The sequence below is a fragment of the Oncorhynchus kisutch genome, linkage group LG6 (assembly GCF_002021735.2).
Source record: "Oncorhynchus kisutch isolate 150728-3 linkage group LG6, Okis_V2, whole genome shotgun sequence".
NCBI lineage: Eukaryota > Metazoa > Chordata > Actinopteri > Salmoniformes > Salmonidae > Oncorhynchus > Oncorhynchus kisutch.
Genome location: NC_034179.2, coordinates 20,420,987 through 20,437,299, shown reverse-complemented (window position 1 = coordinate 20,437,299; position 16,313 = coordinate 20,420,987). Strand labels below are relative to the sequence as shown.

At 43.3% G+C, this 16,313-nt stretch overlaps 1 protein-coding gene and 1 long non-coding RNA gene across 7 annotated transcripts in view; one reads left to right on the top strand and one right to left on the bottom strand.

Annotated features, from left to right (window-relative positions):
- The first annotated feature begins 937 nt into the window (after positions 1–937).
- LOC116374289 (uncharacterized) lies at positions 938–5,857 on the top strand. Its single transcript, XR_004210148.1, has 2 exons — positions 938–980; positions 5,230–5,857. It is a non-coding gene; the product is annotated as an uncharacterized LOC116374289 (long non-coding RNA).
- A 4,401-nt stretch (positions 5,858–10,258) lies between these two features.
- LOC109892488 (nipped-B-like protein B) overlaps positions 10,259–16,313 on the bottom strand; it is a 73,872-nt gene continuing 67,817 nt past the window's right edge. For all 6 annotated transcript variants that reach the window (XM_031826367.1, XM_031826368.1, XM_020485055.2 and 3 more), the window contains 8 exons: positions 16,029–16,219; positions 15,370–15,477; positions 15,024–15,224; positions 14,736–14,882; positions 14,146–14,510; positions 12,003–12,177; positions 11,545–11,760; positions 10,259–11,363 (listed from right to left, as the gene is read on the bottom strand). In XM_031826367.1, the coding sequence (XP_031682227.1) occupies positions 11,001–11,363; positions 11,545–11,760; positions 12,003–12,177; positions 14,146–14,510; positions 14,736–14,882; positions 15,024–15,224; positions 15,370–15,477; positions 16,029–16,219 (1,766 nt within the window). In that variant the 3' untranslated portion in view covers positions 10,259–11,000. The remainder of the gene's footprint in view (positions 11,364–11,544; positions 11,761–12,002; positions 12,178–14,145; positions 14,511–14,735; positions 14,883–15,023; positions 15,225–15,369; positions 15,478–16,028; positions 16,220–16,313) is intronic.

The window sequence follows — 16,313 nt, the reverse complement described above, 5'->3', positions numbered from 1 at the left end:
TTAGTGTTTAGGCACAGAGAATGTTATTACAAACTCAGACAGGGAGAGGTTGAAAATGTCAATGAAGACACTTGCCAGTTGGTCAGCGAAAGCTCAGAGTACACGTCCTGGTAATCTGTCTGGCTCTGCGGCCTTGTGAATGTTGACCTGTTTAAAAGGTCTTACTCACATCGGCTGTGGTGAGCTTGATCACAGTCTTCCGGAACAGCTGGTGCTCTCATGCATGTTTCAGTGTTACTTGCCTAGAAGCGAGCATAGAAGTTATTTAGCTTGTCTTGTAGGCTCGCGTCACTGGGCAGTTCTCGGCCGTGCATCCCTTTGTAGCCTAATAGTTTGCAAGCCCTGCCACATCCGACGAGCGTCGGAGCCGGTGTAGTAGGATTTGATCTTAGTCCTGTATTGATGCTTTGCTTGTTTGATGGTTCAGAGGGCATAGCGGGATTTCTTATAAGCTTCCGGGTTAGAGCTCCTTGAAAGCGCAGCTCTACCCATTAGCTCAGTGCAAATGTCTGGAATCCATGGCTTCTGGTTGGGGTATGTACATAGTCACTGTGTGGATGACGACGTCATCGATGCACTTATTGATGAAGCCAGTGACTGATGTGGTGTACTCCTCAATGCCACCAGAAGAATCCAAGAACATATTCCAGTCTGTGATAGCAAAACAGTCCTGTAGTTTAGCATCTGCTTCATCTGACCACTTTAGACCGAGTCACTGATGCTTCCTGCTTTAAATTTGATTGTACTCAGGAGGAGAGAATTATGGTCAGATTTTCCAAATGGAGGATGAGCTTTGTACGTGTCTCTGTGTGTGGAGTAAAGGTGGCCTAGTTTCTTTCCCCTCTATCAGCATGTTAAATGTGCAACCAATTAGGTAACTGATTAAAGTTTCCCTGCATTAAAGTCCATGGCCACTTGGCGTGCCGCCTCTGGATGAGTGGTTTCCTGTTTGCTGTACAGTATACAGCTCATTGAGTGCGGTATGTAGACGGCTACAAAAAAATACAGATTAAAACTCTAGGTAGATAGTGTCTCATGATAAGGTGTAGACCACACGATCTCAGGCGAGCAGAACCTCGAGACTTCCTTAGATATCGTGTACCAGATATTGTGCGTAGAATGATGAGGGAAAACATAGATTAAAAAAAACAAGGCTGTAATGTAACAAAATGTAGAAGTGAAGGCGTCTTATACTTTCCGAATGCATTGTATGACAGCTGAAAGACAGTAGGGACCATAAAATTAGAATGGACATTATAGAAGGTCAGCCATTTTGGTAAGGGAGTAGGTAAGCCAGTGCTGTGAAATTATTGTAAAAAAACATGAATTTTAAGATTATCTGCACAGTATGTTTGTTAGCTAGCCAGACAGTGTAAGTGGAATTACTCAAATGAACTGCCAATGTCCTAGCTAGCAGATTGTAATGGGCTTATGTGATGCTCATGCTCCATTAGCAAAGATACATTTACCAACCTTGACCACACTTCCTCAATTCCTGACTTGGAAGAGGTAACCAAAGTCTTCTCAACATCCATTTCTAGTTGCAGGGGGTTTGCTTGAATTTAGATCAAATGTTCTGCTCCATGAAGTAATCGAACACTGTGTACACCACCATCTAGTCTATTTCAAATATTCTCTCATTGAGACAGGTGTGTCATGACTTGTGGCACTTTGGGTTGGACACTAGGAATGTAACAATTCACCGATACATCCCCAATTCAAAATGTTTAATATACATGTGCATCGGTCCGCGAACCCCAAACTGATCCAAATAAAGCATACATCGGTTAGAAAATTGACTGAAACTTTACGAAATCGCCAGTTCACTAAAATGTTTCGCTCATATTAAATTATTTCTACCCTCATCTTTTGTGACAACTTATGAGTCCTCTCCTTCAGGTGTCAAACTGCACGTAACTGTGTTGACAGTCATTTTGCATGCCGAACTCCTCCAGGCAATAATCAGTAGCCTAGTCGAACCAGACGCTGGGTACAGCGTCGCGGGCGCTGACCAATGTGAGGTAGACCTTTCACGTCTGCACGGCACCTTCAGCATTAAAATACTTAACTCTCATCTGGCTATACCTGCTGAATGGGGATAACAAATGAATTTATATTGATTGTTGAGGTTAACCAACGAAAATAGTTTAGGTAGTTATGCTTTAAACAATCCGTGTATAATGGTCATTTTTAAATATGAAATTATCAGCTTTACCATGTATTACGAGGACAGTAAATCACTTTTGCACACTCCATGGCCGAAGCGAAAAGAGAAGATCAAAATAAAAACTTCAAAACAATCAAAATCATTCGACTTGGAGATGGGCTGAAATCCAAAGTTCTATATTCATTGTCTATGCAATACCTAATTTATAAACGCTAAATATTGCTCAAACACTTACATCTGCAAAAATGACACGTTTATTAGTGGACGATGGTGATTTCAGAACCAAAGTGGGAGGACAAAAGACACGGGCTACATTGCCCACACCCCCAAATTAGATGGCGGTAGATGCCTAGTCTCCCTTATAGCTCAGCTCAGGTACCGACATACAGTTGAAGTTGGAAGTTTACAAACACCCCTTTTTCTTCCAAACTTAACGATGGTCATTATGACCAAACAGTACTCATCAGACCAGAGGACATTTCTTCAAAAAGTAGGATCTTTGTCCCCATGTGCAGTTGCAAACCGTAGTCTCGTTTTTTTTTTTAAATGGCGGTTTTGGAGCAGTGGCTTCTTCCTTGCGGAGCGGCCTTTCAGGTTGTCGATATAGGACTAATTTTACTGTGGATATAGATACTTTTGTACCCGTTTCCTCCAGCATCTTCACAACGTCCTTTGCTGGTATTCTTGGATTGATTTGCACTTTTCGCACCAAAGTACGTTCATCTCTAAGAGACAGAATGCGTCTCCTTCCTGAGCAGTTTGATGGCTGCGTAGTCCCATGGTGTTTGTACAGATTAACATGGTACCTTCAGGCGTTTGGAAATTGCTCCCAAGGATGAACAAGACTTGTGGAGGTCAACATTTTTTTCTGAGACCTTGTCTGATTTCTTTTGATTTTTCTATGATGTCAAGCAAAGAGCACTGAGTTTAGGTACACCTCCAATTGACTCAAATGATGTCAATTAGCCTATCAGAAGCTTTAAAACCATGACATCATTTTCTGGAATTTTCCAAGCTGTTTAAAAGGCACAGTCAATTTAGTGTATGTAAACTTTGACCCACTGGAATTGTGATAGTGAATTATAAGTGAAATAATCTGTCTGTAAACAATTGTTGGAAAAATTACTTGTATCATACACAAAGTAGATGTCCTAACCGACTTGCCAAAACTATAGTTAGTTAACAAGAAATTTGTGGAGTGGTTGAAAAACAAGCTAACCTAAGTATGTAAACTTCTGACTTCAACTGTACATCATAGACATACATCATTTACACACAAGTCACTTCAGAGAGGCCCAGCTCCATAAGCAGCAGATTGTAATTCAGAATGGAAAATGAAATAATTTATGCAACAAATGTTAATGCATCAAATCGATTAGTTCTTTAATCAAACCGAATAGCTTCAACTAAGCGTATTGTTCCTGTATTGCATCCCCCCCATTCAATACATTGAATTGTCTTGAAAGGGAAAATATGCCTATTTGTCACATGCTTCGTAAACAACAGGTGTAAGCTAACAGTGAAATGCTTACTTACAGCCCTTCCCAACAATTTATATTTATATATATATTTTAAATATATATATATAAATATATTTTTTATGGAAAAAAAAAAATCTGCATCCCTTTTAGTCAGTGTTTCTCTTTTGCCAAGATAATCCACCCACCTGACAGGTGTGGCATATCAAGAAGCTAATTAAACAGTATGATCATTCCATGTGGTGCACAGTGGGCCGGGTGACAATAAAATGTGCAGTTTTGTCACAACACAATGCCACAGATGTCAAGTTGAAGGAGCTTGCCATTTGCATGCTACCTGCAGGAATGTCCACTAGAGCTTTTGCCAGATAATTGTAATGTTAATTTCTCTAAAATAAGCTGGTTTTAGAGAACTTGGGAGTATGTCGAACCGGCCACAAACGCAGACCACGTGTAACCATGCCAGCCCAGGGCCTCCACATCCAGGTTCTTCACCTGGGGGATTGTCTGAGAACAGCCACCTGGACAGCTGATAAAACTTTGGGTTTGCACAATCAAATAATTTCTGCACAAACTATGAAAGACCGTCTCAGGGAAGCTCATCTGCATGCTCGTCCTCACCAGGGTCTTGACCTGACTGCAGTTCGGTGTGGTAACCGACTTCAGTGGGAAAATGCTCACCTTCGATGGCCACTGGCACACTGGAGAAGTGTGCTCTTCACGGATGAATCCCGGTTTCAATGAACACAATTGCATTTTATCGATGGTAAATGCACAGAAATACCTTGACGAGATCCTGAAGCCCATTGTCGTGCCCTTCATCCCGCGCCATCACCAAGTACATGTTTTTTTCCAAATCATGTAACTGATGATTTGTGCATAAGTACATTAGATGGTGCCCCCATTGATTGTGTCTCCGCCTATAAACATCTGGGCATCTATATTGATGAAAAGCTGTCTTTTAAAAAGCATGTTGACGATTTAGTCAAGAAATTAAGAATTAAGTTGGGCTTCTTCTATAGTAGAAAACAGATCTGTAAACAGGAATACATGTAGACTGAATTATGGGGATATTATATACATGAATTCAGCTACTATTGTTTTGAAGACCTTGGGCCAATTTATCAAAGCGCACTTAGTTTCATAACATCTGACAGTTGACACTCACCACTGCATAGTTTATCATAAAGTTGGTTTGACGTCACTAAAAACACATAGGTCACTTCATTATTCTGTTTATAAAGCCTTACTCAATAAACTAACAATTTACTTATCACTGTTGAAATATAGACACTAGGATTACAACACTAGGTCACAGGGTTGGTTAATGCTGGAGACTCCACATGTATCCACAGAGTTGGGTAAATCTGCCTTTTCCTACCAGGCCCCTCATGTGGAATAATCTCCAAGTAACATTTCATTTGGATGCATTGTGGTCTCTGGGTCAGTTTAGGAGAAAGGCTAGGGATTTCTATATTTATAAATGTGTTTGTTTTGTTTGATGGTTTATTGCATGAATATTATTAGCTATTTATTTAATGTGTATTAAATTGTGCATAATTGAATTTTCTGTCTTGTTCCCAGGGCACATTTGCAAATGGCTGGTTAAATAAACGTTTCAACATGATAATGCAGACCCCATTTTGCAAGGATCTGTACACAATTCCTGGAAGCTGAAAATGTCCCAGTTCCCCTGCGCAAGGCAGTTAACCCACTGTTCCCCGGGCACCGATGAAACAGTTGTCGATTAAGGCAGCACCCAACACCTCTCTGATTCAGAGGGGTTGAGTTAAATACGTTTCCCTTTCTTCCAAGGCCTGCATACTCAGACATGTCAACCATTGAGCATTTTTTGGGATGCTCAGGATCTCCATGTACAACAGCATGTTCCAGTTCCGACCAATATCCAGCAACTTAGCTCAGGCATTTTAGAGGAGTGGGACAACATTCCACAATCAACAGCCTGATCAAATCTCTGCAAAGGAGATGTGAAGCGCCGCATGAGGGAAATGGTGGACAAACCAGACTGGTTTTCTGATCCACACCCCTACTTTAAATGTTTCTATAAGTTATCTGTGACTAACAGATGCATATCTGTATTCCACGTCATGTGAAATCCATAGATTTGGGCCTAATGAATTGATTTCAATTGACTGATTTCATTATTTGAAACTTCATTATATGAAACTCAATAAAATATTTGAAATTGTTGCATGTTGCGTTTACATTTTTGTTCAGTATAATAAAGCGTACCAGCCAACTGGAACAAATTAACGGTCTGACCAGGCAATATTTTTAATAGCTACCAATACGCCGACATTCCATACAAACAATGCAGTCAACCCACAGCCATACACTGCTCTCGAGTGGCACAGCGGTCTAAGGCACAGCATCTCAGTGCTAGAGGCATCACTACAGACCCTGGTTCAATTCCAGGCTGTATCACAACCAGCTGTGATTGGGAGTCCCTTAAGGCGGTGCACAATTGGCCCAGCGTCGTCCGGGTTAGCGTTTGGCCATCATTGTAAATAAGAATTTGTTCTTAAAACCTCAGAGCTACCCCCTACTTTTTTCAATTTCCACCTGAAGACATACCAAAATCGAACTGCCTGCAGAGAGCTGGGACCAAAGTAACAAAGCCTACCATCAGTAACATACTACGCCGCCAGGGACTCAAATCCTGCAGTGCCAGACGTGTCCCCCTGCTTAAGCCAGTACATGTCCAGGTCCGTCTGAAGTTTGCTAGACAGCATTTGGATGATCCAGAAGATTGGGAAATATCATATGGTCAGATATATAACTTTTTGGTCAAAACTCAACTCGTCGTGTTTGGAGGACAAAGAATGCTGAGTTGCATCCAAAGAACACCGGCCACGACCGGGAGGTCCGTGGGGCAACGCACAATTGGCCTAGCGTCGTCTAGGTTAGGGAGGGTTTGGCCGGTAGGGATATACTTGTCTCATCGCGCACCAGCGATTCCTGTGGCGGGCCGGGCGCAGTGCGCACTAACCAAGGTTGCCAGGTGCACAGTGTTTCCTCTGAGACATTCGTGTGGCTGACTTCCAGGTTGGATGCGCGCTGTGCGGCTTGGTTGGGTTTGTGTATCGGAGCCCCCATTAACATTGACAGGGCTGTAGTGGAGCAGGTGGAAAGTTTCCCCCTGAGGAGACTGAAAAGATTTGGCATGGGGCCCCAGATCCTCAAAAGTTCCTACAGCTGCACCATTGAGACCATCCCGACCAGTTACGTCACCGCCTGGTACGGTATCTGCTCGGCATCTGACTAAGGCGCTAGAGGGTAATGTGAGCGGCCCAGTACATCACTGGGGCCAAGCTTCCTGCTATCCAGGACCTATATAATAGGCGGTGTCCGAGGAAAGCCCATAAAATTGTCAGAGACTCCAGTCACCCAAGTTATAGACTGTTTTTCTGCTACCGCACGGCCTGCGGTACCAGAGCGCCAAGTCTAGGACCAAAAGGCTCCTCAACAGCTTCTACCCCCAAGCCATAAGACTGCTGAACAAGTCTACCCCCCTCCCTTTTGTACACTTCTGCTACTTGCTGTTTGTTTGTTACCAATGCCCCCCCCCCACCTACATGTACAGATTACCTCAACTGACTCGGTACTGGTGCCCCCTGTATATAGCCTCGTTATTGTTATTCTTATTGTGTTACTTTTTATTTATCCTAAATTTTCTTGAACTGCAATGTTGGTTAATTGAATGGCTTGTAAGTAAGCATTTCACGGTCAAGTCTACACTAGTTGTATTCGGCGCACGTGACAAATAAAGTTTGATTTGATTGGCTAGGCTGATTCCATTGCAAACACAGACAGTGGCCAGCTAGCTAGCCCCAGTTATCTAGGGTTGTTCACTCAACTTTGAAGATATCCATATTACAAGGGCAAACTAGGGTTGGTCCAAACCCGTCTCTACGGACTGTCTGCAGTGATTCAGTAACGTTAGTTAACTAACAACTTTTCTGTTTATCAAAATACGTCGGTTGGAAGTGATACAAGTTCGTGTGGTGGCTAGCTTGCGAAAACAATGGACCAGTTCACCTACTAACTTAGCTAGTTACCTAACGGCAAGACACTAGCACCTGTTGGTAAGCTAGCTAAAAACGCGGGTCAATTGCTGTATATGTTAGCTAACTTGGTAACTAATGAGATTTATTGAATAACGTTCCCTACTATTGTAATGTAGTAGGGAACTACTACAGAAATCAAAATATGATCCCGTAGTCTTCAGTGTAAACAAACGTTGCTGCCAGCCTCATGCCACTTTGGAACAGAGCTAGGGGTGAAAGGTTATGAAGTACCTCCGGTGTACTTTCAAGCGAGTTAGTAATGTTATCTTTTTGTAGGCACAAAATCCGCCATGATTCGTTGGACAAAGCCTAATGGGGAAATACATTTTTTGTAGGGTTTTTAGATACATAAATAAAATAAATAATTGGGGCAGCAGTCTAAGGCACTGCATTTCAGTGCAAGAAGCGATTTAACTAGGCAAGTCAGTTAAGAACAAATTATTATTTACAATGAAGGCCTTACCGGGGAACAGTGGGTTAACTGCCTTGTTCAGCGGCAGCTTTTTACCTTGTCAACCCAGCAACCTTTCGGTTACAGTAACACTAACCACTAGGCCATCTGCCGCATCACATCCGACTGTGAATATGAGGCCCATAGGGTGGCACACATTGTAAATAAGAATTTGTTCTTAATTTACTGGTTACATTTAAATATACTTGTATATGTATATGTAACGGATGTGAAACTGCTAGCTAGTTAGCGGTGGTGCGCGCTAAATAGCGTTTCAATCGGTGACGTCACTTGCCCTGAGACCTTTAAGTAGTGGTTCCCCTTGGTCTGCAAGGGACGCTGCTTCTGAGCGATGGGTAACGATGCTTCGTGGGTGACTGTTGTTGATGTGTGCAGAGGGTCCCTGGTTCGCGCCCGGGTATGGGCGAGGGGACGGTCTAAAGTTATACGGTTACATATATATATATACAAAAATTCATACAGTTAATGTTAACTGACCATTGTTATCTCAAAGAACAAAACGTATAAATGATCCTAAACCTGTGTTAAGCCTAGCCTGTCAGACCTTATTTTCGGCGTTTATCTCAAAACCCTATTATTTCCCTATACCTCAGTGTTCTTTCCCCATTCATTTCCCCCCATAGAAATGGCTGAACGAAGCAAAGGTTACTTTTTATTACTACAAACTGGCGAGCTGTCTACCCATTAGAGGCGAATTTCCACCACGCTCTTTAACCGATGTTTTAAAAATCTTCCTAATCTTTCTTTCCGCAAACGAACACGACTCCGAATTGTATTTTATTTTTCAGTCGCATCACTGACACTGCAATGTCAATGTATGTCCACTAAGTGGAGACAGAGTCTTAGCTATACTTTTGGACATGGTAAATAGTGTGCAGCTAGAGTGAAAGAGGCGAAGCGAGAGCAAAGATTTTTTAACAAACACAAGATAGACCACAGCCTGTCGTTTCCAATTGGAGCAAATTAATCATAGTGGGCAGAACAAGCAAGGAAGTGGGCAGAGCCAAGCACAAGCTGGCGATATCCTTCCTATTGGCGCATTCTAGCATGTATTTCAATATTTCCGTTAGGGAACGCCTACTATGTGACGTGTACGTGTTCAATAACGCAATTCACCCTTGCACGCATTTTGAACGCGAAACTTTGGTAAAACGTAGTCCACTCTGTAATTTTGTGAACAGAAAATTGTATTAAGATCAAATGTTTCATTGATGAGAAAATAACAGAATATCGGCAAAAATCCATCTCACTCAACTTCTCCCACTGTGCTTCCTCTCATTTTATTTGGTGGTGAGTGGAAATGCCAACCAGATGCTTCATATTTACACATCCGGTGAAACATCTGGCTCATTGTTCTGTGGCAAGAGGGTCCACTACCGTCAAAATCTGTCCACGTGGGAATAAAGCAATAAGCAGACCGCCTCGCCTGCCTTCCCACCTTTGGGACGACTGCTCATATGCCAAATGTTAGAAAGCCTCTCCTTTCCTGGTACTGAGTTACTCCCAGGATCTTGTTTAAACCTGAAACCAAATGGGCAGCTAGCCATATTGGCCTTTAGCATCTGTCATATGCAGCATAAACCTTTTATTTACGGAACAGTGGGTCTAGAGCCATATATTTCAATTTTTCTGAATATTTTTTCCAGTGTGGATCCTTCATCAGGTTCATACAATACATGGTTTTACCTTACTCAACCCAGTTCATGACAGAAACTGTCAGTGGCATACAGAAACAAGATACCAAAGGTGTTCATCCCTGCATTTTGCAAGGCGCTCTCTGAAACAGAGTTGATGAGTCATGCATTTACAATTTTTCTGAGTTGCAGACACCTAGGTAATCAAACATGGTGCACTACTAACCACCACATTCAACCTAAGACAAAATTGACCATATTGCAATTCTACTACTAGGGATTCAAAATACTGTCGCCTTTACCAACATCTAAAAATAAAACAAAAATTACAAACAAATTACAAGTTGACAAGAGATACTGCATGGTGGCGCACCATCCCCATGAAAAAATAAAATAAAGTCAATTGCAAACGAGACAAGTAACAAAGAGAAGTAAAAAATATTTATTGCAATATTTGCTCCGCCAGAAGTGCTGGGGGATCCCTTTTCTCTCTTGGGTGACCTTTGACCTAATACATCAAATTCTACATTTACAAAAAACTCCCCTGCATGTAGGCCACAGATACTGCACGCTTCGCTTTCAACAGAATAAATTATATCCAAGAGACTCCATTGTACAGCATGGGTAAACAAATAAAGGGAATAAAACATAAAATAAAAGGTAAAAGTTTTAAAAGTAGCTTCCCTGGAAACTGAGCTAAGCTAAAGAAATCCAACCGGTGCTAGGTTAAACTCCAAGAACACTTTATTTAGAACATTAACAGACTAATTTCCAACATTCACTTTGTTTATTTTTTTAAAAACAGAATTTGTCAGAGATAAACATTGTTTTTTTTGTGTGTGTTAAACTTTGATACAGTGGGAAAATCAAACAACCGAGTTGCTGTACAACAGCGAAGGAGCTTCCACGCAATGTTATCCAAACATTTCCTTCTTGTGTTTTTTCTGTTTAACTTAAACATATCCTGGATCCAGATTAAAATGTTCATCACAGACCAAAAGTTCACAATACCTGCTCTCCTCTCTCTCTCTGCTATCTCGTGCTTACATTTATGTTTTGCATGTCTGTAGTATATTTGTCATTTCTGTATTAGAAAAACGTTGTATCCTCATAGTAGAGTTTGGCTGCAAAGAGTTTGTCTGAGAATAACCGTATAGTCGATTAGGAAGTTCCCTCCTTCGCTGAGTACAGTGACCGTAAAGTCTGCACCACTCTGTTCGTCAGCTTGTGTGCACTCGTCAAGGCGATTTTCTTGTAAATAATGTCAGACTCCTTGATAGTGTCCACCCAAGGCACCGTTTTACGTCCGTCCCGTTTCTTAGCCTCGCCCCAGACTCCAGAGTAGGAGCCAGCCATCCATTGCACTCTGTAGCCCGTGTTGGTCTTCTGGATGATGCGGGCGATCTGCGGCCGGTCCTTGTACTTGGGGCAGCAGAGAGCGATGACGTCCCTGGCGGCCAACGTCTCATTCATGTGACCTGATGCCTCTGCAGAGTCGCCGTGCTTCCTCGACCGCCGTGATGACTGGGGAGAGAAACAGCAGTGTTACACCTCACATAGCATTAATTTACTACAACATCCAACGAACTGGAGAGAGCACATAGGTTTAAGAAGCCAACATGGCAGTTATCAGTCTTCTAATAAATCCTTAACAGGGACAATAACAGCTGTATGACAGTGCAATAACAGGCTGCTTAGGGCTCACCACTGGGGTTTTCTCATCTCCGTCGCTCTCGTCGTCGTCCGTCTCTATAGGAGCCTGGTGGTGGTTCTTGTGGTCCTGGTGGTGGTTCTTGTGGTCCTGGTGGCTGGGCCCTCCCAGCAATGAAGTGATGGCTTTGTTTCTGGCATTAGCGCTGGCTGACGCCTCACCTTCCTCATCTTCTTCATCAGGGTCCAAATGCTCCATCAGTAACTTGAACTGAGAGAGACCAGAATGTTAACCAGTCTGCTGTGCTCAGACATGGCTAGTTTAATTTACTGCACACCTTTTACAAAGTAAAAAAAGGAACTCCATCTGGTTCAATTCTGTATAAATTCAGTAAATTCAGGAAGTAAATTGGAATTCCAATCCATATTTTCCTTAACTCCATTACAGGACCCTAAACTAAACGACTCAAGACTTAAAAAAAAAAAGGAAATGTGGTCAGAGTGAGCTCTTACATCTAGGTACTGTTTGACGATCCTCCTCTTGATGTCGTAGGTGAGTTCTACGTTGGCCAGGTCAGAGGTCAGGAAGTCCAGTGTCTGGTGAGGGCTGAAGTGCACGTGACCCTTCCTGTTCACCGCCTTCTCGTATACCTTGGCCGATTCCGTCGGAGAGTACTTTTGGATTTTACTTCAGTAGGCAGAGGGAGAAGTTGGATTTAGGTTAATTCCTCATTAAAGTGGCAATATGTAACCTTTTGGGCGACCTGACCAAATTCACATAGAAATGTCAGTTATAGATCGATCATTCTAATTGAAAGCAAGTAAAGAGGCTGTAGACCTGCTCTATGCTTCCCGGTCTCAAGTTTTGTTTTTGCGTCTTTTACTTTTTTTTATTGTACATTAGCTTCAAACAGATGAAACAACAATATTTTTGGTTATGGAAAAGTTATTTCACAGCGGTTTAGATGGTACAATGATTCTCTACACTACACTAGCTTATTTTGTCACAAACTGAAATTAGGCAAACTAAAAGAAACGTCCCCTTTTCAGGACACTGGCTTTCAAAGATAATTCATAAAAATCTAAATAACTTCACAGATCTTCATTGTAAAGTGTTTAAACGCTGTTTCCCATGCTTGTTCAATGAACCATAAACAATTAATGAACATGCACCTGTGGAACAGTCGTTAAGACACTAACAGCTTACAGACGGTAGGCAATTAAGGTCACAGTTATGAAAACTTAGGACACTAAAGAGGCCTTTCTACTGACTCTGAAAAACACCAAAAGAAAGATGCCCAGGGTCCCTGCTCATCTGAGTGAACGTGCCTTAGGCGTGCTGTAAAGGGGGCATGAGGACTGCAGATGTGGCCAGGGCAAGAAATTGCAATATCCGTACTGTGAGACAGCGCTACAGGGAGACAGGACTGACAGCTGATGGTCCTCGCAGTGGCAGACCACGTGTAACAACACCTGCACAGAATAGGTACATCCAAACATCACACCTGTGGGACAGGTACAGGATGGCAACAACTGCCTGAGTTACACCAGGAACGCACAATCCCTCCATCAGTGCTCAGACTGTCCGCAACAGGCTGAGAGAGGCTGGACTGTAGGCCTGTTGTAAGGCAGGTCCTCAGCAGACATCACCGGCAACAACGTTGCCTATGGACACAAATCCACCGTCGCAGGACCAGACAGGACTGGCAAAAAGTACTCTTCACTGATGAGTCACAGTTTTGTCACACCAGGGGTGATGGTCGGATTTGCGTTTATCGTCAAGGGGATGAGCGTTACACCGAGGCCTGTACTCTGGAGCGAAATCAATTTGGAGGTGGAGGGTCCGTCATGGTCTGGCGCGGTGTGTCACAGCATCATTGGACTGAGCTTGTTGTCATTGCAGGCAATCTCAAGGCTGTGCGTTACAGGGAAGACATCCTCCTCCCTCATGTGGTACCCTTCCTGCAGGCTCCAGCATGACAATGCCACCAGCCATACTGCTCGTTCTGTGCGTGATTTCCAGCAAGACAGGAATGTCAGTGTTCTGCCATGGCCAGCGAAGAGCCCGGATCTCAATCCCATTGAGCACATCTAGGACCTGTTGGATCGGAGGGTGAGGGCTAGGGCCATTCCCCCCAGAAATGTCCGAGAACTTGCAGGTGCCTTGGTGGAAGAGTGGGGTAACATTTCACAGCAAGAACTGACAAATCTGGTGCAGTCCACAAGGAGATGTACTGCAGTACTTAATGCAGCTGGTGGCTACACCAGATACTGACTGTTACTTTTGATTTTGACCCCCCTTTTGTTCAGGGACACATTATTCCATTTCTGTTAGTCACATGTCTGTGGAACTTGTTCAGTTTATGTCTCAGTTGTTGAAACATATGTTCATACAAATATTTACACATGTTAAGTTTGCGAAAAAATAAACACAGTTGACGTTTCTTTTTTTGATGAGTTCATTAGAGTTTTAGCAACCAGGAAATGGCGGAGCGATTTCTGCATAGTGCAACTTTAACTGAGAAATTGTCATGGCAACATAATAAAAAGACAAGACATATCAGTATATTGTTATCTTCCTAGCTCTGTCTTTCATGTCCAGTGAGGCGGTAAGGTGAGATGTTATGTGGTTGTGTTCCTCCTGGCATTGACGTACCTGTCCGAGAATCCGTAGAGGTTCTTGAGATGCTGCTTTAGAACCAATAGTAGTAGTATTCCCTGTGAGGCGTTGGCAAAGTCCAACAGGGGGATCGGGTTGTCAGGCAGACGCTGCATCACCTTGTCCAAGTCCTCCATTTCCAGGTCAGAGTCAGAGTCTGACTCCACAGGGGCCTGGGCCCGGTGTTTGGGCTTCTTGGGCCTGTGGACCACCTCGTTGTCCTCGTCACTACTGTTGGAGCTGATGCTGTGACGGTGATGTTCCTCCTCCGATGACGACGATGATGACGAGTTCTCCTCCTCTGACTGGTACTTCCTCTCTTTCGACTTCTTCTCCCGCTGCCGTGGCTCTTTGAGCAGGGACTGCAGAGAGGACAGAGGAGTGAGTCAGTCATTCACAACCAAACAAAGGCTATTGTTAGGGATTGTTATAGGATATAAAACCCACGACAGCTTGTAAAAGTCTATAAAAGTCACATTATAGTTAGTGTTTTCACAAGCCTATGCACTTGTGGCTACGTGTGATCTTTGAAGTACTTATGGCAAGGCTGCTGACAAACACTACATAATGACATGTGTATCACCTACCTCCTTGAAGGACTGCAGCAGGTTGCTGCCGGACACAGACAGGGTGATGTCAATGTGGTGCATGATGAAGAGAGGCTCCTCCTGGATCTGGTAGGGGAAACAGGCTAGGTTGTCTGCCATGTACAGGAGCATGTTGACCTCAATCTTCTGCAGGGGGAAAGTCACAATACCAAATATTACTTCACAAAACTGTTAATTTTGTCTATAAAAATAAGGATTGTATATGAATGTTTACTGCTATAATACTGATTATTCTTAGTGTGTGTCTAGGGGGAAGGAGGAACTCACCGAGCTGTCATCAAACAAGTTGAGCAGTGAGATGAGGAAGGCTCGTCGGTGCTGCCGGTTGGATCGGACCATGGAGAAAAGGTGGGCGCAGAGGGCGGAGGTTGTCTCGTCCTGCCGGTAACCCCGGATCACCGTACCCTTAGCTGACCAGATAGCCTGCTGCACCTGGTAAGACATCTTCATCCCCGCCACGGCCTTCATCTGGACACACACACACACACACACAACCAAACACGTTCTATACATTGATAACATACTGTACAATAGATGATCACATTTACCAGCCTGTTGAGAGGCCAGTCGACTCTTCCTACCCTGAGACCAGTCTACAGACAGAAACACTCACATGGATGAAGCCGCTGTATTTCTTATCGATCTCCACCAGCTGCTGGTCTGCCTTATTCCTCATGGTGGGCTCTGGGTCCGTTCCCATGGCAATCAGGTAGGGCACACACTGAAACAAAACAGGAGGTTGGGTCAACAGGGATTACAAAGCTGTGGAAGCACGTGGTTGTATACTGGTACTTCATCCATAATAACACTTATTTATTCCAGTCTTAAATTAAGTAAAAACCCTGTGCACAGCATTATGTCCAGTTACACCTATTAAAAGGTCCAATGCAACTGTTTTTTAAATCATTAAATCATTTCTGGGGTAACAATTTAGTACCGTCCTGTCATGGTTTTCAATTAAAATGGTCAAAAAGAAACAAAAATAGCTTCTTGGCAAAGAGTAATTTTTCAAGCAATAATTTAGCTAGGACTGTCTGGGAGTGGTCTGAGTAGACAGTTAAAACTAACTGTTATTGGCAGAGAGGTTTGGAACTCTTTCTTATTGGTCTATTAATTAATTTACCGACTGGTGATGTGCACCAGAGGCAGCGGCCTAGACCGCTACACCACCCTAGGCCAGAGCCTTTTCTAATTATTTAACTGACCAGAGTTTGTGCATGCCTTGTTTGAGAAGAGTAGCCCAGTGGTGTGTACTGTCAGGTGGAAGCGTACCTGTACAGGATGGATGAGGCCCTGGTTGAGTGTCAGGGCAATGACGTTGAGGGCAAAATGTCGTACGGTGGACTGTGTGTGGAAGAAGGCCTCCAGCACCTGCTTCAGGTACAGCTGCATGATGGAGCTGCTCATACCTGACGAGATATCACCCATCTCCTTCAGGTCCTCCTGCTTCGACAGCTTCTTCCCTGCAGACGTACAAAGACAAGAGCCATTTAGGAAACTAGCCACTAGGCAACAACATCATCGAGGCATGCCCTAACTAACACATCCAATATCCTT